The sequence below is a fragment of the Anas acuta genome, chromosome 4 (assembly GCF_963932015.1).
Source record: "Anas acuta chromosome 4, bAnaAcu1.1, whole genome shotgun sequence".
In the NCBI taxonomy this organism is placed as follows: domain Eukaryota; kingdom Metazoa; phylum Chordata; class Aves; order Anseriformes; family Anatidae; genus Anas; species Anas acuta.
In genome coordinates, this window is record NC_088982.1 from 60,778,884 (window position 1) to 60,799,666 (window position 20,783).

The following is a 20,783-nucleotide window of genomic DNA, read 5'->3' on the forward strand; positions in this document are numbered from 1 at the left end:
CAGCCGCGGCTGGCTTGGGACGTTGCCACGGGGTGCCTCGGAAGGGGAAGCAGCCTGGCTGGGGCAGCCTCTTTGCAGCTTAAGCCCTTGGCTACCAAAGGCCTTTCTGGGCACAGGCTGAGATAAAAAGGAGCTGTAAACCTCGTCCTGCGTTTTCAGCTTGTGCCACTGGAGAAGGGGTAGGGCAGGAGAGACCTGGAGGCATGCCGGCCTCACGGGGGAAAGAATGGGGATGTTGTCTGCGAGTTCGGGCAGGGCTTCATCTCCTGCCTGGCTTTTCAGAAGTCCCTACCACGGGAAATGGCATTTCAGCCTCCCTTAAATAGGGAAACGCTTGCATCAATCTCGAGTCCTCGAGATGTTTGGAGAAGTTCTTAAATTTGGAAAGCCAGCACTAAAATGAGGTCACATTTGTTTACACTCCCTGGAAAAAGCTGGTTGGAGGAAAAGAAGTGGCGAGTGTGTGATGTACGCGAGCTCGCCTGAAAGATGCTGCCAAAATATCTGACAGGCTTCCCTTTGTAGCAGGTTGTGGGAGTTAGCTCTGGGTGAGTCACTCTGACAAATGGCAAGGGCCCTTCACTGCCAGCCCGAACAAAATCGCCGCTTTGGGAATTTGGGTCTGTTGGCTGCTTCCACACAAGCCGACACGCCGCTTCGCTTGGTAGAGGTGCTCTCATCTGCTTACCTGGGGGATGCCTACCTGTGACATCCCCACATGTCTCTGGGGGGAATTAATTCCGATTTGACTTCATTCCACAGAAGTCAGCTCATCGCTGCCCAGCCCCTCGCTCATTGAGACGGTGAAATTTGACACTGCATCCCCAAACATTTTTCCCCCGGTCACTTAGCTTGGAAACGCTCACATATATTGTCTCACATCTCCGGCCAGCTATTTCCACTCACCAGGCTACAGCACGCCTTACTTTCCACAAGGCAAACAGCCGAATGCTGCTCTTAACCCCTGCCTGTCCTCTGCAGCTAGCCCTTGTTGTGCTTGGTCACGTGGAAAGGATGGAAAGCCGGGCAGTGATTTCCAGCAGTGAGGCGTTCACGGGAGTGTTGGCCTCTCAGGGTTGTTATCCGAATTAAAAAGATGTACAAAGCGTAAAGGCCGTGTGTGCCCGCTGCTTTTTCCCTCTCAGACCTAGGCGTTGCTGTAGCTACCTCCTCCTGCCTGGAGCGAATTGTGAGGAAGGAGTTAAGCCGAGAGAAAGCCCCAGATGCTAAAATTAACATCCATCCCACCCCCCGCCCACAGCTTTGAAATTTCTAATCACAACGCGCAGGGAGATGGCTCCTCCGAGCAGTGCACGCGACGTTTCCATCGCTGGGAATCACAGATGGCGGGCTGGAGCTCGGAGGGGCTCAGTCTCCTTCCTCTCCTCCAGCTTCGCCGTCCTCCCCCACCCCGAAAAGTCTTGGTTTTGGGTCATCTGTGAGAGCGTGTTACTGCTCGCTGCAGCCGAGGCAGATGTGGCTGCAGAAAATACTGATGCGGTCTGCAGAAATGCCCGCGGTGCTTGAGCTCTGCTGGAATAACCCCTGCTGCCCAGAGTGCCCGCCTGGCCTCATGTGTGACAGAAGGGCAACAGCTCCTGGGCTGCCTCTAGTCCTAGGAATCTTGTCCTGTATCACTATTCTTTGTTTCTGACACGATCCATGACCAAAAACCACTGCAAAACAAAAGAGGTTTTCATAATTGCCCTGAAGGATTTCGGCGATCCCGTTCACAGAGCGTGGCTGTCACACCGGCACAGCAGCGCTGCGGCGAGGCGGGGACGCTGAGGAGCCGGGATAATTCGGGGTTCCTCCGCTGTGCCTTTTGTCTGCGAGAGCCGCCTGCTGTTGGCAGCGCAGGCGATCACAAAGCCCACAGACCAGCCACGCGTTGCCTCCTGCACAAGCACCCCCTGCCCCAGACCAAAAAGCGGCTGGGCGGCTGCCTGCCCCGGTCTTGAGTTTTATTTGAAATCGGGGAAACGGAGGCAGAAAGCGGGGGCGAGTTGGTCTGTGGTGGCCTCATCTGACTCTCACAGCTTCTCCTCCTGGAGCTGTGGGGCTCTGGAGCAGATAGTTGCAGAACTGCATGCATGTAGGGCATGCTGGAATTTTTTTTTATTTTAATGGTGTGCATTTATCTGATTAAGAGCTATGTAAATTTAGATGCAAACAAGCTTCAGCCCTCGGGGTGCTTGGCGACTCGCCTGGTGTGCTCTCGGTGCTGGAAAAGTCTGCGCACCACTCTCGCTCCAAGGAAAACTTGCAAGCGCGTCATTCTGCTTCTTTTTTTCCTTATAAAGGTTATTGTGCCTCAGCCCTTGCTGGTTTACCTCCCTGCTGCAGAAGGGAAAGGTTATTTTCTCCTCTTTTCCCTTTGCTGTCACTGCTCATGATGCTGACTGCAGGGAGAGCCTTGGGAGGGGTCGGGGTAGCAAAGGGATGTTTTCTGGAGAGGTCTCTGGGGCCAGCCCCGTGGCCCAAACTGGGAAAAAAAGACAGGAGCAAGACCAGGATGGGCCCAGAGGACTGGGAAGACCATTTCTGTCATAATTACGGTGGGACCGTCTGTCTGTCACAGCAGAAGAAAGCACCTGAGGATGCTGGCTTTGGCCTACAATTTTTCTTGCGGACCTTGAGGAGGGGTTACTTAGTCCACAAGGATAATTAACTTGCCATTTTGGGGCCTGTGGGGGCGGTTTTGAGACCCTGCAGAGCGTTTCCAGCTAGTCGGGAGTCCTGATCCAAGGCATTCCCTGCAGCCATTCACCTCAGGCTGTTGCACTGAGGGGCTAGAAAGCTTCTGAGGGCTGGGCCGAGCTAGTGCTGCCTCGCCCGTCCTCAAGGAGAAGCATTTTTTTCCTAAAAGCCAAGTGAAGAGGAGTTTGTGTTCAGTACCGAAGGCCTCGATGTTTATTTGCCACTTAAAACCTACAAGGCTGTGAGCGGGACTCGAGTGCTGCTCTGTGCAGGTTCCGTCTGAATGTTGGCTTCACCTTTGTGAAGTAAGAGAAGTGGCAGCTGTGCACTTAAACCCGCAACGACACCGGGCCTTCTTCTGTTCAGAGCTGCCGTTGTCATCTACAGTGGGTGAAGTCTCTCTGTTTTCACAGCGAGCTTTGCTTGTTCTCTCTTTTTCAGCACGTTGCCTTATTTCCTGTAAATGCGGCGTAAGCTGCTGGATTAACAGGCTGCTCTTTCTGAAATACCCTGGTTAGGATTTGGCCAATATCCACCTGTTTCAGATTTCACAAGAGCTCACAAAAGGAATTGAAAGTTTAAATAACTTTCCCATGGATTTACCCTTCAGGGCAGAATTGTTTTGCCTAAGTGATTTAATGCTGTCAAGAAATGTGCAGACAGAGTAATGGTAGGAAATATTAGCCCAACTTGAATAACCTTTCCGATCGGATCTTCTCTCTCTTTAAAAGTACAAGGTGGAATCTCAGAACAAACTTCTCTGTGTTTTGTTTCTAATTTCCAAGCTGGAGGTTCTTGGTGCATTGTTAATGCTCAGGCAGGCCAGTGGGGGGCCAGGAGAGCCCCTTTACGGGCTCCTCTGTGAGAAACTGCAAACCGTACTGCAGAGAGGGAAAACATTGCTCTTTTGGTTGTGCTTCAGCTCGTAAATCACTTAAATTCCCAAACAAACGTCGCTCTGTTTTGCACAGGACTTGCCATGGCTGGGGAAAGGAACGAGACTCCAGGGCCGGGATGTCGGACAAACGTGTGAACGGCAGTCACAGCTCCCTGGGCCGGCTGCTTTGAGCTTAGGGGGACTGGGGCCAGGGCAGCCGACTCACTGACATCCCCTTTGGGTTTCCCTGCAGGGTCTGCCAAGTGCGTTACACACCAGCCTCTTCCAGTCCCTGCAGCTTCAGACACCTTTGTGCTTTCTTTTGCTTCTTTTACCCGGTGGGCACGGCTCCGCATCTCACCAGGCTGTCTTTGGTTTTGCAGGTAGCTGTATCCAGCTGGGTGGCAGGTGGATCCAAGGGTTACCATGAAGTTTTCAGGACCCCTGGAGAGCCAGAGGTTGTCTCTCCTTCTGGAGACGGCAATCTCTAGGGAAGCTCAAATGTGGAAAGCACATGTGCCGAAAATTCAGCCCAATCAGGTAATGTCTCTCCTTCTCACCCTTCATCTCGGTAAAGGCATGAATGAGAGTGTCTGGTGTGTTTTTGGGGAACAACTCGGGCTGTTGCACGAGGGGTCACCTTCTGCCTGAGGCTGGGAAATTCGCCTCTGAAACGAGCGGGTGCTTTCCCCTGCGAGGGACAGACCCGCAGTTGGGGTGCAGGACATGCAGCCTGTGAAAGCATGTACGTGTACCGCTGTAATTAAACTCATTTCACAAAGTGCCTGGATTAATTAACACACATTTCTAGCGGGCACCAGCTCTGCAATGTTTCTGAGAAGCAGCTTTATCCTCTTGGGCTGAGTTCACTACTAACAGTGCTGAAGTGCCGGTTGCTTTCCACGTGAAGCGACGCCTTGTCCCACGAAGCAGCACCGCTCGCCTGGCTCGCACCCTCCTGCAGCAGCACGGGCACAGGGCAGGCCCGGCTTTGGCACCTTTTCTTCCTCTGCTGCAAGTCAGCCCAGGTGTGCGGGGCAGGCTGTGGCTGTACTGACTCGGGCCGGATGAGGGCCTGACTCAGCACGGCGCTGCCTGCTTCAGGAAGAGCCCCGGTCTGATTCAACCTCCTCCCCAAATTTTGGGGCAGGGCCAGCGACGAGGTTGGGCCAGGTTGCCCACTGCTTCATCCAGCCTGAGTCGCGTTTGTGCTCATCGCTTAGCCGGCATCTGGTGCGTGCACTCGGAAACACCTGTGAGCTCCACGAGGTTTGCTTAAAACAGACTGCGAAATGAGAGGCCAGTTGATGAGAAATGAGAGTTAACCTCCGTGTTCCTGCAGCGCTGCTGCTGCTGCGGCCAGGAGTAACCCCGCAGATCCCGGGTTGCTCCTATTGATTCGCACGACGTTCACCCAAACAAGTACGTCAGCCAGTGCCTGTCAAAGCTAATCAGTGCTGGGGTTGATTTTCCGGCCTGGCAAAGTGCTGCAGTTCTGTAGGAACAAATGGGGTTTTAAAGGCTCAGCGTTAGTTTTGTTAGTCTACAGTTGGGATTCCGAACGCCTGACCTGGTTGTCAGGGGTGCTGAGGACACTGTGTAGCTGTCTTCAGGCCCCATACGATGTCGGACCCTGGTTTATGGTAAACCAGCGGCTATCACGGAGGGAGATAAGATTACAGGACAACAGGACAGCTGGGATGCACAGAGTGTAACCGAAGCAGATCTTGGGTGAAGATCTCACAGGGACAAAACCATCCTGCCCTGCTGACGTTGGTGCTGGTGGCCCAGAAGGCACCGCCACCATCAGGATAGCATCGCGGGGCCGTGCTATCGTCCCCTGAGATGAGGTCCCGGCCCACGGCACGCTGAGGCCTTCGTGGCCCTGCAGCTGAGTTTCCCCTTGTGCAATTTCACACAACTCCCACCTCCAAAACTGTTGTTGCACTGCCTACATGTCAGTTCGGGTGTCCAGGTGATCAGCTAGAATGCCCCAGTACTGCGTGTCCCCTAGCAGTAAATAATCATTAAATCACAGTGGAATTTCTGGGTGCACATGTGTAAAATACGCGGAGGTCAGCTTCAAGGGAGAACACAAACATAGCCCTCAGCTCTGGGGAAATCCTGGCTCGCCACGCCAGTCACTGAGAACCCAGCATCTGTAGTCACATAAAATGCTTCCTTCTGTTCCTCCAGTTCCTGACACCCGGCTTTCCAAATTGTCACGTGTGCCTTCCCTTGTGCAGTACACATCTGGGCAATGCTGCAGTCGCTGAAGTTGTACGAATTACCTGTATTCTGCAGTAGCTGGAAGAAGGTCACACTCCCTAACATCTATTTCTCTTCCGAGGACCTCTGCAGTAGCCTAAAGCTCACTTGTACGAAGCTGTTGTTTATCTCCCATGACAGTCAGGAGCTCCGCGGCCCTGCGCGTATCAGATCTGGCAGCCCGAGGCACGTGTAACTTTCCATTCCCTGCTGCAAAGGTAGACTGGCTACGGGCTGGGTTTTAACAGACTCATCTGGTTTGCAAATGAGAAAACGTGAGTGCCTGTGCAAATAAACCAGGGATCAGATTGGAGGTACGCCACAAGTATGCTTTCAGGAGGAAACTTTCCGTTTTGACCCTTCGGGAGACATTTTTGGTTCTAGTGTTTAAAAACAAAAATTCGGTTTCTAAATATGTGTCAGAGCTGAGATCTTTGAAAGGAAGAAAGAAACTCTTGGGTACAGAAACAGGAAGACACTCTACATTTTTAGTACAGGATGCAGAATCCGTTGCGGACTTCTGTCTTGCTAGTGCACATGTTTTCTGTTGTTTAGTTTTCAGTTTTTGTCTGAAAGCTCCCATTCCCTAATGGTATGTACATTTCTTTTAGCTTTCCTCCTTTAGACGTACACTGCTGGCTCCAACTATTTGCAGCGTATTAAAGCCAGATGTCACAGGGGCTTTTCAGCTCAAAAGGCAGGTGGGCTGAGTTTGGAGCCCTCCCAGTGCTTCTGAATCTATTTTTTTTTTTTTTTTCGGGTTATACAATGTGCAGATTGTGCAGATGACATTCAGAAGTTTTCATGTGATTAAAGCTTGAGAAATCAAGCAGTTAAGACTGGTCAAAGGTTGACTTCTGCATGTTACCAAGTAACTTTGCAGCAGAGAGGTGTGTAAGCCAAGATCTTTATTTTTATTTAGAAGTACACTTTTATCATTTCTCCTTTGTTGCTTGTTCTGTTTCTTTCTGTCCTCTTGTTTGCCCCTGTACACCCTGAGGAACCAGGAGACCTCAGTCTACTCAGTTTTTCCATCGCCTCACCACGTGCCCTTGGGTAGGTCTTTTAACCTTCTTTCTGGTGCCCGTTTGCCTGCGGGTGAATCACAGACTGACTGACCCAGCAGTCTGGGAAAAAAACACGAGCTGAGTGCGGTCAGCTCTCCCGGTACGCTGCGTGGTGACCGCTCCGCCCGGAGTCTGTGCACGTCAGCACAGACCCTGCAGGTCACCACTTCTGAAACTGGGCAGCAGGAGGGCACCTTGAATTCCCAGCTGGTATGAGTGGGCAGCGACCCAGCAGGCCTGGCTGGGGGTCACAGGTGTCAAACGGGTGCTCCCGAGACCCAAATAGGGACCGATTTGGCTGTGATGTTGGCTGCTGCCCTTTTCTGAAGCCTCCCAGTCCTGATAAAGGTCACCTGCGTGCTCCCAGATGGGCCTACAGCAGGAACAGGCAGAAACAAGTAGGGGAAAGAGCAAAACATCTCTGGGACAGCAGACTGTAAAGAAAAAAAAAGTATCAGGTGAGGTGTTTTCCTTAGATTAGGCAGCAATAAAATTGAGTCATGTTTGAGTTCAGAGAGAATATTTTTTTAGACTGCATTTTCCAGAAGTCCTGAGGTGTTCTTACAGCTGCCTTGTGCTGTGCAAGCACAGTGGAGCCCACGTCCCGGCCTCTGGCCCTCCTGTCTTGTACTGCAAGCGTGCGGCAGCGTTTGCAGGTAGAGGAGCAGAAGGAGCTGCAGAAACCTCGTCATTATTTGATGGAGGTGCCAAGCAGGGGGAAGCCGGATGGAGCCGGAGGAAAGGAGCGCAGTTAAAGGGCTGAATCGTGCTGCAGGAGCATTCAGCCTGCCACGTTATACAGCACTGTCAGTCCCCAGCACAGGCAGGTGAAGGGAGAGCCGTGAGCTAATGGCTGTAATGGTGCGGGGCAGTTAGAAAGCGTTACTTTGAGGCAATGCAGCAGCAGCACTGCGCCTCTTCACTCTCAGCACAGCCCCGTCGGGCACTTGGCACGAAGGAGTCCTGCCTGTGCGCCACGGGGCTGTCCCTGCAGAGCAAACCGGCGCTGAAATCCCCTGTGCACCCTGCAGCTGCCTGCTGGCTTCCTGCTGGGGGCGAGCCAAGTGGCGCCGCTGCAAAGAGCTGCACGGATTTGGCCAGAGGAGAGCTCTTGGGCACCTGCAGGGCTCGGGCTGATCTGCAAGAGGGGCTCGTCATGAGGCCTGGGCTCCTGCCATTTAATTTTCCCTAATTAAAACTTCTGCGTTAGGTCATTGTGCTCTTCCAGCCTGGAGATAAGATCTACAACGCAGACTTGTGGTGGCAAGACAAAGAGATGACCAGAGGCAGGCGGAGTGGCAGAAGCTGTCTGTCGGAAAGCACCTCAAAACAAAGAGGAACTTTTGCTTTCCAGCCCAGAGGGACTTTTTTTTACTTTCAACCACAGCCCTGTCTCATTTTTGCTTCTAATTTTGTATAACTCAAGGAACAGTGGCCTCGCAGCTTAATTAATTTTACAGTGCTGTATTTCTTGCTCGTGATGCTGGGATGACAGCCGTACACCTTTGGGTCAATGACTGATCCATCTGTCTAGGAAACTCAGTGGGAACAGTTCTCATTACCCTGCCTGTCTCCTAAATTGGGCCGTAATGAACCAGGGAATGGTGCTGATGGGAGGAGGCTGGGCTTCACCCCAGCTTTCTGCGGGAAGGAATTCCACCCCCTCACCTTGTGCACGTAGAGACTAGAGCAGAGGAGGGTCCTGCTGGCTGGGCGTTAGCACAACAGAGCTCAGGGCTCACCACTTCTCCTTCGCTCCCCCCTGACACCTTTTAAGAAGCCAGATTTGGCTTTGAAGCCTTCCCTCTGTCGCGTGCACCTGGATGTGTTCACCCTGCAGTTGTTCCTTTCTGTTCAAGGAACGTGGTGCTCTGAGGGGGGCTGTTTGTTCTTTGGCTGCACTTTGTGCCTTGCTTAGAGCCTCCCTGTTATTCAGCGGGTTAGGCTAAACACCTTTTTTTCACAAGGAAAGGACAGTTGCTACCAGGGGCTGGGTGTACACTGCTGTTCTTTCCGTTGTGGCCTCACCACTTAAAGCTAACGCCCGAGTCCAAAATTTTGCCTTTTGGCCTCTCAGTGCCCACGAAGAGCGGGGAGACAGAAGGACGGCCCCTGGGAGGACTGAGGACTGGGCAGCAGCACAGCAGGACGATCTGAGGCCTGCTGCCCCGCTTCACAGAGGCTGTTTTTAGGAGAAGTGCACCGCTCCCCTCATGGACAGAGGGCCCAAGCCCGCCCTTGCTGGCTCCACCAGTAAGCTGCTGGGCCGGGGCAGTGATTTAGGAGTCACAGGAAGGTTTTTAAATCACGTTTATTGTGTTCGATGGGATGGTTTCGGTTTGGCTTGTCAGCGACAGACACACAGAGCTTACCTCCCGGATTCACCCAGCTACTGCATTTCCAAAATAATCCCTTAAGCTGCTAGAAACCTTTGAAGTCTGCAATACTGTCCCGACCTGGCTGGGGCTGCAAGCCCTTTTGTATGGCTTTGTCGCCTTCCTTTTAAAAATAGGTGCAGTGAATAGAGTGGTGGGGGATTTGATCATAGCCACCACTCTGCCCTTTCCTGACCGTGTCTCAGGTTCACCTGCTCAGATTCCGCCCGAGCTGCGCTCACTCTTCTGGACTCAGTGCTTGGAGCCAAGGACGCCGCTCCTCTCCCATGACAAGTGCCGGGTGGGTCCAGAGGCCCCAGCTGACACCAGGGGGGCGTTGGGAGCAGGGCACAGTCCTGTTGACGCCGTCGCACAGTCGGGGCTCCAGGAGAGAAACAAGGCAGGGCTTTGTTCTCCGCGGGAGCACCTGAGGGAGCACTGAAGGCGCGTTGTGCAGGCAGAGGTAGTGTCTCTGAATTAGACCAGGCAGTACAGCTGGAAGAAACGGCTTTTGATTACACAACCTGATGTCTTTAGCCCAGATCGCTGCTGCAGCAGCAGTGTTACCAGTTCAGTTTTTCCAAGGGAATTGTTGTGACCGTCAGTGGGACCGATGCCCGTGCCCAGCAGTAACACGGCCAGAGCCTGAGCCCGGCCGCCTTCCCCCTTCTGCCCCCCATGGCGGTGGAGGGGAGCTTGGCCCCAGTGGGAAATGAAGCACAGCGTACGGATGGTGTGCTGCAGGCAGTCAGGTGCTCGCAGGGCGTGAAGCTGGCATCCCATTGGAGCCCCAGCTCTGCCTCCAGCGCCCTGCTTCCAGGGTGTTCTGGGCCCTGAGGGAGCAGCTTCGGCAGAGCTGTGCAAGGCGTGTGGGGGGAGCTTGGTGATGGATGGGGCCTGGAGTACTTCCTCTGCGCCACTGCTGGGTGCTCCAGCTTCTAAAACTGTGCTGCTTTCCCCCCCTGCTATTGCGGGGTGGACAGCAACAGCCCAGCCCAGCAGCGATCTCTGTTTGCGCAAGCCCTTCGCTTTCTTTTCCCCGGTAACCTGGCAGCCAGCTCTTCACTCAGCTTCGTTCCTTAAGCCATGTCGGCAGCAGCCAAACCGCTGCAGAGAGCATAAGGACCCTGTCGGAGCACTGGAAATTGGTTTGGCTTCGCTCCTCGCTTCTGGACACATCCTGGCTAATCACCCCGATAATCCCAGCTGGAGGGAGCCCAGGCGTGCGCTCGGCTCTGCAGAAGCTGCAGATATTTCAGAGCACAAGCCGGAGAGCTTTGATGTCAGTGGCCAGTCTGTGGCTGGAATTCAGCTGTTGTCCAAAACATCAGTGATGGCAACTTAGGCCAAAAAGGAAAAAAAACAAAACTACAAACCCAACCGTTTTTAGCTGGAATTGTACCTGCTTTGCCCCAGCCCTCAGTTACCTGGACTGCTAAAGGTCTTTTGTGAACTCTGTTTAGAATTTTCTATTTTTAACAGTTTCTGAGCTAAAAATATCCCTGTGATATGAAGGAAAACAACCCTTTCCTCTCGAAAACACCAGCTCATTTCCCTCCCGTCTTCTGCCTGTCAGGAGCTGGGCACCTGCCTGGCTTCACGGCATGTCTGCTGTTGTTTGAGCTGGGCTTTTCTGTGCATCTGAGTGGTTCTAAGGAGGTTTAAAAAAAGAAACGTCCTAGAGCTGAGCTGCACAATACCCTCAGTACCCGAGAACCTACCAGATGCCCTTCCTCTTTTCCCCAGAGTAACATTTCTAAGCCATGGCAGAGGTTGCTCTGAGGAAAGTTGTTGGGCAGATTTCTCGGGGCAGGGGGTAAGGAACAGTGAGAACAAAGCAGCGATTCAGGCTGCTTCGGGGCACCACCTTTCCAAAAGGCTCTTCTGTTTCGGTGCTGAATAACGCCTGCAGAAGTACAGGGTTTGGTCTTCTCTGCCTCGCTCAGCCTGTGTTTAAGAATAGTTTTGTTTTTCTCTCCAACAGGATGTAGCCATTTCTCCAAAGCAGAGGGATGAGGTCATTCAGTGGCTGGCCAAGCTCAAATACCAGTTCCACCTTTATCCAGAAACGCTCGCCCTGGCCATCAGCCTTTTGGACAGGTTTTTAGCTGTGGTAAAGGTAAATATTTGCAGAGACATAAACTGAAAGAGATTCCTAATACCCACTCGGCTATTTCTGTGTGCAGTCCCAGTGGCATGGCTGTATGGAAATGCTCCCTTCCCCACTCTGCTCTCACACCCTTTTTTTCTCACAGACGTACAGGATGCTGCCTGCCCTACTCCGGGCACCAAATTTTGGGTTATGAAACTGACAGCACACTGCCACAAGGCACTTCTGGAGGCTGACTGACGAGCACACGCAGTTCTTGGGGAACTGACCCAGCACTTTTACCTGCCAAGGCCCTCTTCCCTTTCTCCTCTGTTGTGCCCGTTTCCTTCATGTGACGCCCCTCATCGTTTAGGCATATCTTAACCTAAGGGAACAGACACGCCCTTCCCCTTCAACTCCATGCTCACTTTTAACCTGGTTTGAAGGTTGAATTTGCTCTCCCACAGTACCCGTCTCCTACACTACTGCTAGCGATGGCTTATTCAGAAAGTTTGAACAGAGGTTATGCCTTAAATGAAAAGTCTGTGCCTTACACTGAACTGACTCACGGAGCTAAAGGAAATGCCCACGAGCCCGCAGTCAGGAACGTAGGCCCAGTGCCCTCTCCTACAGATAAGTCAGGGAAAGTCCCCGCTCCCATCTCTCAGCTCCTCTGGCGTTTGAATGGCATTTAGTCTCACGTGGGTCACCTCGAACTGCTGCGAGCACGGGCTAGCAGCGAACTAGCTGGAGGGCACGTAGAAACGAGGGCAGGTTTGGGCCTGGCAAGCGTGCTAGTGCAGGACACTGAGGAGATGGGGGAAGATGCAGCCAGTGAGTGCTTTTTGGGGGAGCTGCTGTTTGACACTGAGGTGCTCTACAGCCACTCCGACAGACTGGGAACCGAAGGCTGATGTCAGCTCACACGGGCAGAGGTGAAGGAGACAGGGAGGAAACAAGCGTGGGTGCCAGCCATGGGAGTGAGGCTGTCCGACCGCCGTACTGAGCGGAGAATGGGCATGGCTGCTTGGTTTCAGATTGGGATGTCACAGAAACTGTTAAAAAAAGGTGAAAAATCAGCATTCGGGATACTGCACCTGGGGTCTGTTGCTCTTCTGCCTGTCAGCCAGTCGTGCTCTAAGCCTGCCATGGCAACAAATAGGAAGCGCTGAGCCTGGGCTGTGTTTTGCACCCATGCAAACAACTGAACAAACTGTGGGCCAACCCCAAACCCCTGGCCTTGAGCTGTTAAGTCAGGCTTTTTTTTTTTTTTTTTTTGTATTTTGTCTCCCCATATTTGCTCAGTTACAGCCTGTGCTTGGCAAATCTGCAGCCTCATCTGCATGTGTCTAATCTCATTACCATCGCTAGCAGGTAAGTAATGCAGCTTAGGAAATCTAAGCTGAAAAACACATTTGCAGCCTGCGTACTTAATTTCAACGTGACTTGTTTCAGTATAACGCAACATCATCCCTTATCCTACTCTTTAAATACTATTAAATATTGATAATGTTTAAGTTCCAAGTCATGGAAGTATTTATTTTCAAGATCTTAAATTGGCTATTTACTGAAATACTGAGGTGGGAAAAAGATACTTTAATTCCCCCAACAGTCAATGCCCATGAGTAGTTTTTCTTTCAGTTATTTGCAGCAGCCAAAGAGTGTACAAAGAGAGCATGAGCAAATGAGTAAGAGTTCACTGCATGCTTCAGGCAGTGAGCAGGAATGTGGGAAGGTGTTCTGTCAGCTCGTTCTGTGTCCCTTCTGGGTGAGCATTATTCAAACAGCTCAGGGCTTTACACTCCCTGCCCGTTTTCTTCTCCCATAAAGTCATTATTCCACTGATGTAGCTCAACTCTTTTTTTCCTTTTTTTTTTTTTTTTTTTAAATCCAGGCACTACCATGCAGGATTTTATTATTAAGACAGCTTGTCCCTTCCCTTCACTGTGAGCATGCTTTGAAATTGCTCAGACTGCTGCCCCATGGCTCTCACCATCCCGCCCTGGGTGCCCAGCAGCATTCGCTGTAGCTGACTGCAGGCCCCAGTTAACCCGCAGCTGGGCGCAGCAGCACTCGCTCCGCGGTGAGGAGCAAAGGAGGCAGACAGAGGCTCCTGTAGGAGACCAGGATGGGAGACGGGAGCTTTGGGAAAAGACACCGTTATTCTAGAGGGGGCACACTTGGGAAAAAGAGGGTCCATATTTATTGTTAATAGGAAGAATAAACTTGCCTGATGGTAGGAACCTGCTCTAGACATCTGTTTCTTTCTCCCCTGAACCTGACCTGGAGCCCTTTATTGCTGTAGATTTTTTATGCTCACTTGGTGATTTCCTTCTAACCTGTCTGTGTAGTGAGGAACAAGTTCCAGTCTTGCCCTGAGGGAGTTTATTCTCTTTGCTTTCAGAGACTCCTGAACGTACATGCAGACACGTGCACATGCACCACCCCCCAAGAGTGGGTTCCCTGCAAATATTTAAGTTCAAGTTTAAATGGTGGTAGAAAGCCACAGCTCCAGGCACAGCAAGGTCCCTTTAAGTAGCTGTGGCTAAATACTATTAAACATCTTCAATTTGGAAATAAGCCTGTGTCTTTCCCTTATGGCTTCCTTCAAACAACCTTCTGGATTTCATGACAGTAACGTGCAGGATCTCCTGAACTACTGCGCATCTCTGTTCTGGCTACTACAATGTACCCAGCAAGAACTAACCGTGGCAACAGTTCAGCTTCCACTTTTACATTCTGTGTAGGATTTTCACTTACCTTTGCTTCTGGCATCCCATAAGGTGGACAGAAGAGGACGAGTTGCCAGCAGGCTGTAGGAGGTGGGGGCATGGCTCTGCAGCTTTCTGCCCACTCAGCTGTAACAGGGCTTAGAAGCAGCTCCTCTCCTTTCCCAGACCCCGCCACTAGGCACAGCAGTATTCTCACACTGGAAGCGGAGCCCTTTGGCAGAGGAGCCCACGGACAGATTGCTACAGAGCAAAACCTCCAGCGGTTATGCTGCATTCTGAGCACTTGCTCTGGTCCATCACAGGGACTACACAAATACCTACAAGCCCATGCACGCTGCTGGTTTTCTTTTTATTCTCCTACATCAAGGCCCATAATTTTTTTTTTTTTAATGCGTATTAAAAATCCCTTTTTCCCCTTAAAATCCAACTTACCTTGCCTAATGCAACTTACTGTAAAAGGGACCAGCTCTCCCTTAATAATTCCTGGGTCACGGTTTTGAGAACTGCAGTAAGAAATAGCATTAGTGGTATTTTATTTTTTTTAAACGGGTGCTTTAACTTCTATAGACAAAGACAGCATTTCAAAATTCTTTTAATTTTTTTTGTTCCTTTTGTGCCTGCCCCCCAGCAGCACTCAACGCTCTGCTGATAGGTGGGATGGCCATGGTTTTATGCCAGATGATAATCTGGCCCTTCTGCTTTTCTCCTTCCCGTTCCTACTCCAGTGCCTACAAACCAGCTCTTTCCACCCCACTGCTGCACCTCAGCGGGTGCCAACCCTGATCCCGGGGCTGGCAGATCTCTGTCCTGCCTGACGTCACGGAGTGCGGCTTTGTGCTTGGCAGGCAGCTGGGACCCTGCTTCATAGGGTGTCTGTGCAGAAAGGGCGTGCATCATTTCTGCGTCACACTCACAGGGCGACTTTTCTGCTCTTGTGTTGTAGGCCCGTCCAAAGTACCTGAACTGTATTGCAATCAGCTGCTTCTTCCTTGCTGCAAAGACCATTGAGGAAGATGAGGTAACTTTTTTTTTGGTTGTTCTAAGTACCTTAGCATTGCCTGAATATGTGCTCTTCACGTCCTGTCTTTGCTTGCATGTGGCAGCTGACGCTTGCCAGGGCAGGAATGAAGCATTTTCTGTGATTTTTACAGTAATGATGGGTTCTCTCTTTTCTTCTTTGTGTTGGCTTTTGCAGAGGATTCCAGTACTGAAGGTGTTGGCTCGGGATAGCTTCTGTGGTTGTTCTCCAGCTGAAATTCGCAGAATGGAGAAGATTATCCTGGATAAACTGAACTGGGATCTTCACATGGCAACGCCACTGGATTTCCTTCACATTGTAAATAAGGGGCTGTTTGCATTTCTCTGGTGTCTGTGGGTGTAAATATTGTATCAAGAGGTATCTTGGAAAAAAAAAAACCTTACCTGTAGGGTAGCGAGGACCTTGGGATGTGGTTGCAATTCCTCCATATAAGTAGTTTCTGAAGTAAAAATAAAAGCCTTGCCAGAAAGTTTCAGAGGAGACTTGTGCCGCTTCAGGGGCAGTTTTTGAAATGCAGGCCCTGCCTTGAGGCATGTCAAGCCGCACACTGTGACTCACTGCTCCTGAAAGCCTTGCCCCTGAATCTTCACTGCCAGTGGTTTTGCTCAAAGCTGAGTGCCAGGAGGAGAGAAGGGAACCAAGGAGAACGCACGGCTGCTGGGCAGTGGGTGTGCAACAACCTGGGTTGTCGAGAAGGGTGGAGGGGGGTGGCCTTTTGCAGAGACCCAGGACAGACGGTGTGTAGGATGGCAGGCCCTGCCAGAAGGGCTGCGCCAAGCTGTTGGTGGGTTCAGCACCCTGCTGCTTTTTCCACTGTCTGGAAATTGCCTCAAGGGTTAATCTGCAGGATCCCCATGCATCAGAGATGCGTCAGTTGCCATTCTGGAGGTGTGACCTGACCTCGTGGGGGGCTGCCTGTCGGTGGCCCCAGCGGCCTCACGTGTTTGTTTTCCCTCTCAGTTCCACGCGGTTGCGGTGTCCAGCAGGCCTCAGCTTCTGACCATCCTCCGCAAGCTGAGCCCCTCTCAGCACGTGGCGGTGCTCACCAAGCAGCTGCTGCACTGCATGGCCTGCTACCAGCTGCTGCAGTTCAAGGGCTCCATGCTGGCGCTGGCCATCGTCAGCCTGGAGCTGGAGAAGCTGCTCCCTGACTGGCTGGCTCTCATCATCGAGCTGCTCCAGAAGGCACAGGTGAGGGCTGCTGGCAGCCGGCGTCGCAGCAGGGAGGGACCGGGTGCTCCAGGGGCACAGCCAGATGGGGCTGGGATCCCTATCTGCTGACCCCAGCCTGCAGTAAGGCGCCCGTGAGGACGGCTGTGCTGCTGGTGCTGGGGCAGGTCTGCAAAAAGTTTGTCGCGGCTGCAGCCAGTAGGTGACAGCGGCAGGAGCCGTGTCCTGATGCACATGGCCTCGCCCTGCTTCGGGGAGAAAACGTCCCGGGGAGGAAGTCCTAGGTCCTGTCACACAGCCAGGCCTCCCCACGGCAGCGGCACTGCAGCGCCAATGTTTTTGCTTGTCTCATTCCAGATGGACAGCTCACAGCTGATCCACTGCCGGGAGCTGGTGGCACATCACCTTTCCACTCCGCAGTCTTCTCTGCTGCCCAATCCTGTATATGTCTACAGTCCCCTCCAGCACACCCTGGTGACCTGTAACAGAGGAGCGTTCAAATGCCAGCCCTCCTCTGTCCCAGGGCCAGGTTTCTCCAAGGACAACGGCAGGCCAGAAGTGCCAGTCACAGCTACAGCCGCGCTCTACCAGCGTCTGCCAGCTCCCAGCGGTTGCAAGCAAGCCTCTGCCAAGCGCAAAGTGGAGGAGATGGAAGTGGATGACTTCTACGACGGTATCAAGCGCCTCTACAACGAAGACACTGCTCCGGAGGTAGTGGCTCTTGAAAACATGGGCTCTGTTTGTAGCGCTGATGTCTCGAGGCAGGAGGGCAGCGTTTCCCCTTGTCCGCCTCTACAGCCAGTGTCTGTGATGTAGCTGCGAGCGCACAGCACCCGCTGCACCGTAGCTGCTACTCTAGAAACCACGCAGAACCTGGCGTAGTGTTCGCAGTGGGGGGAGAAGGGGCCATACCTTCTCAGGCTGAACTGAAGGGAGCCAAAAAACAGAAAAAAATATCCCAGCCCTTTTTTTAATTTTTTTTTTCTTGTGCGGCTAATTATAGTTCCACTATTTAAGCACTTAAAAACACAAAAAAGTATAAAAAATTAAAAAAGACCCAAAAACTGAACAAAAAAAGTAGCAAAAAATTGTTTCCTTCTAGTGTTGTCAGCTCCACTGTTTTTCTGCTCCTGTGTATTGTAACCCATTCTCCATGTCCGAGAGCTCACATGAGTTGTGCAGAGTTGTTCCAGGTTTCCCAGCCAATTAACACCTCTCTGATCTGATTTCCATCCGCTCCTTGCTCTTCTTTCTGCTTGCTTCTCTTCTAATTCTTTGCAAGTCTTGTGCATGATGTTCTGTACTATCATGACAGATTTCTTTTTTCTTTCTAAAGAAAAAGGCCTTTTTTGTTTTGTTAGCACTTTGGTGTTTAAATGTGATAATATTTAAAAACTGGATTTAAATGAAAGGTTAGGAAAAACACAAAAACAATGCTTGCAAACTGTTCCACACTTAATAACCACAGGAGTGTGAACGTACTCTAGAAGAACACTAGGGCAGCCAGCCACCGAGCTCTGCACCTTGCAGTTAAGCAGTAACTGTTCCCAAACACAGAAAGCAGCTAACAGATTTTGTGTCACTTCAACAAAGACGGTATTTTTTCTTGTTTGCACCAGGAAATGTTGCACTCAGTGTGGATATTCACCAACACTTGACTCTCTAAATCAAGTGTAAACCTTAAATTCTGACGAGAAAATTCTGTTTGTTTTCCCATGTGTTTCTAAGCTTAGCATGTGCCCAGCGCTGTGTGGTGAAGTGCTGGGGCAGCCTGAGGTTTGAAAGGTGTGTAATTATCAGTCACAAAAAAAAAAAAGAACAAAAAAAAACCCCAAGAGACCCTAACCCTGAGTTTTGTGTTCATGTAACTTCTAACCAAGAGTAAAACCTTTAAAAGCTTGTCTCTTTTAAATGTTACACCTCTGTTTCTCAGAATGACCTGTCCCAATTGTAAGCTCTCTCTCCACAGCCCTGAGGAAGGTATTGTATTGGAGCCATTGTACTGATGAAAGCCTTCTGGTAGCAATAAAGAAAGTTGTCCTGGATTCCGAGCCTCGTTTCATGCTTTTTACCCGGGTCCAGGACCAGTTTTACCTGGAGGCTGCAGGGGAGCAGCTCCGTGCCAGAGCCATCCTCTCTGTTGTGCTTGGGTCCGCTGTGAGAAGCGTGCCTTGGGTTTCAGCTCTCCTCCTGGCCGCGTTCTGGAAACCACCTCCCAGGTCTGTGTTTCTGAGCAGGGCGTGTGTCCCTTCCTCCCTTCCAGGCCTTCCTCTCATCCCCGTGGTGGCCCAGTCACTGACCTTTTCTCCTCCTCACAAGTTTTCTCCAGCTGGGCAGCCCGCGGGCTCCACCTGCACACCCCTAGCGAAATCCCCCAGCGCTGCGGGATCTCAGCGCAGTTTAACCGGGGTTCATGGTGTCAAACAAAAAATAACCCAGACTGCCGGACAAAGCCACTTCGCACATCTCCTCCCCACCAAAACCCCCAGGAGATGAAGTTCGATGTGGCCCGTGCCTGTGCCATCGTCTCGCTCCCTCAGCAGCGTGCTGGCCCCACGGCCAGAGCACAGGACTGTCCCGGAGCCCTGCCGGGGCTCCCTGCACAGGAGAAAGCTGCCCGATGCTGCTGAGTCCTGGTGTGGTTCCCTCGCGAGCTTCAGGCACCCCAGTGCATCACGCCATGGATGCTGCTGAGGATGCTCCGGCAGGGGCCCACAGGAGCCCAGCAGAGTACGTGGCTCAGGTGAACAGGCAGCAGGAAGGGAAACAGCAGCTCCAAACCACTGCCTGATCTCCCTCAAAACCCCTGGGATAAAGCTTTTCTCTCCCAAAACCTCACATCAGCACCCAGCACGGTGCCCTCGGATCCCAGGTAGCAGCCCGGAGCACACAGCAGCCACACATCCAGCCCCGTCTCAGCAGAGCTCTGCCACTTGTTCCTGATGCCACCTGTACAACAATCCCAGCTCGCCCTTCTGTGCTGTGCAACACCTCATCCTTCCTCTATGCCCAAGCGGTGCTTGCCTGGGAGATGTGCTAACAGTAACCTCCTGGCAATTTCCTCCACTATTTCAGTGCTGCCTCCGAGAAGCACTGCCACACTTCCTCCACCCTGCTCAGCCTGGGACCGTTCATGAAGTGTTTTTGTCTCTGAAGTGAGACCTGCAGGTACCAAACACGGGGGAAATCCTCACTGCTCAAGTAGCTGGTGGGTTGACAACCCAGACCCCTCCTTTGGCACGCCGTGACCCAGCCCGTGGCAGCGTGACACCACAAACCCCCCCCTCTGTGCCATGAAGCACGTCCAAGCTGGGAGCTGTTCGCAGCTCTGGGTTTGGGGAGTTCCTTAGAACCCATTTTTATTCTCCAGCAGCGACAGAAGGGTTAAGCTCATAAGCGTGATTTTAAAGTTGGGCACCCGCTTGCTCTTGTGTGTGAAGAACTTTCCAGCTCTGCTGGGGCTATTTTGTGACACTGAGTGACAAATCCCAGCTCTGGGCTGCCCGACAACACGTTCCATGCTGCCATCCCCTCCCCACGCTGACACCTCCTCCCCCAGCAGCTGGGCGTGCGGGAGGAAGCGAGCCAAGCAGCACGGTGTCACCCCCAGTGTCACCCCCCAGCTCTGCTCCAGTCCCTTGTCCACACGCGTCTCAGCACAAACCCTGCCCGCAGTGCCCCTGCGTGTCCTGCTGCTTGCTGCCCTCTTCCTGCCCCTGCATCCACCACAACCAGATTGGGGATGTCAGAAATTTCATCCTGCTTCATCCTCCTAAAATTCCTCATAGATCTGCTCCTTATGCATTCACCTGTTTGTTTATTTATTGTTTGAACTCCTGTTGATACGATCTGCCTCCTTCACCCAAGGCAACAAATTCTGGAAATCTGCTCCCTGCTCTGCAAGAAAATTCCTCAATGTTTTGAGCAGATTCCCTCCTCCTTGACCGAGCGTCCCCTCGGTTCTAGTCCCGCTGGTTTGGTTACCAGCAGGTAGGAACCGCTGCCGGCACAATTGTGTGGACTTTGTAATGCAAACTCTGAAAAATTTAGGCTGGAAGGGACCTCTAGAGGACATCTGCTGCAACCTCCAGCTCACAGCGGGGCCAATCCTCTCTCATCTCAGCTTTACCCTCTCCGAACTGAGGCCTCCTAGCCTTTGTGGTCTCACCTGGCCGGCTGCTGCTCCATCCCATTTATCATTACAGTGCCCTTCGCTACCTCCACTATGTCCTTCTGGAGACATGAAGGCCAGAGCTGCATGCAGGACTCAAGGCACCAGCACAGCAAGACTAGGAGCTGTAAAATAAAGGCAGTTCATATAAGTGGTAGTTATTGGCTTTGTGCCTGTTTCTCTAATCATATAAAGCTCTTACATATTTTTATCTGGAGTTTAGAAGTCAACAAACAGAAGCGTTTTGTCCCTCTCCCGACCTTCCTGATGCTGCAGCACTCCCAGTGGGGCACTT

General features: G+C 52.0%; 2 protein-coding genes across 4 annotated transcripts in view; one reads left to right on the forward strand and one right to left on the reverse strand.

Annotated features, from left to right (window-relative positions):
* Positions 1 to 18,362, forward strand: part of CCNI (cyclin I) — a 36,288-nt gene extending 17,926 nt beyond the window's left edge. For both annotated transcript variants that reach the window (XM_068679291.1, XM_068679290.1), the window contains exons 2-7: positions 3,961 to 4,117; positions 11,272 to 11,406; positions 15,052 to 15,126; positions 15,304 to 15,444; positions 16,108 to 16,338; positions 16,675 to 18,362. In XM_068679291.1, the coding sequence (XP_068535392.1) occupies positions 4,004 to 4,117; positions 11,272 to 11,406; positions 15,052 to 15,126; positions 15,304 to 15,444; positions 16,108 to 16,338; positions 16,675 to 17,133 (1,155 nt within the window). In that variant the 5' untranslated portion in view covers positions 3,961 to 4,003 and the 3' untranslated portion in view covers positions 17,134 to 18,362. The remainder of the gene's footprint in view (positions 1 to 3,960; positions 4,118 to 11,271; positions 11,407 to 15,051; positions 15,127 to 15,303; positions 15,445 to 16,107; positions 16,339 to 16,674) is intronic.
* The window catches only part of SEPTIN11 (septin 11), a 65,432-nt gene continuing 61,681 nt past the window's right edge, over positions 17,033 to 20,783 (reverse strand). For both annotated transcript variants that reach the window (XR_011095545.1, XM_068679277.1), the window contains one exon: positions 17,033 to 20,613. Coding sequence is in view for 1 of the 2 variants with exons in the window: in XM_068679277.1 (XP_068535378.1) it covers positions 20,607 to 20,613 (7 nt within the window). In the remaining variant the exon portion in view is untranslated. The remainder of the gene's footprint in view (positions 20,614 to 20,783) is intronic.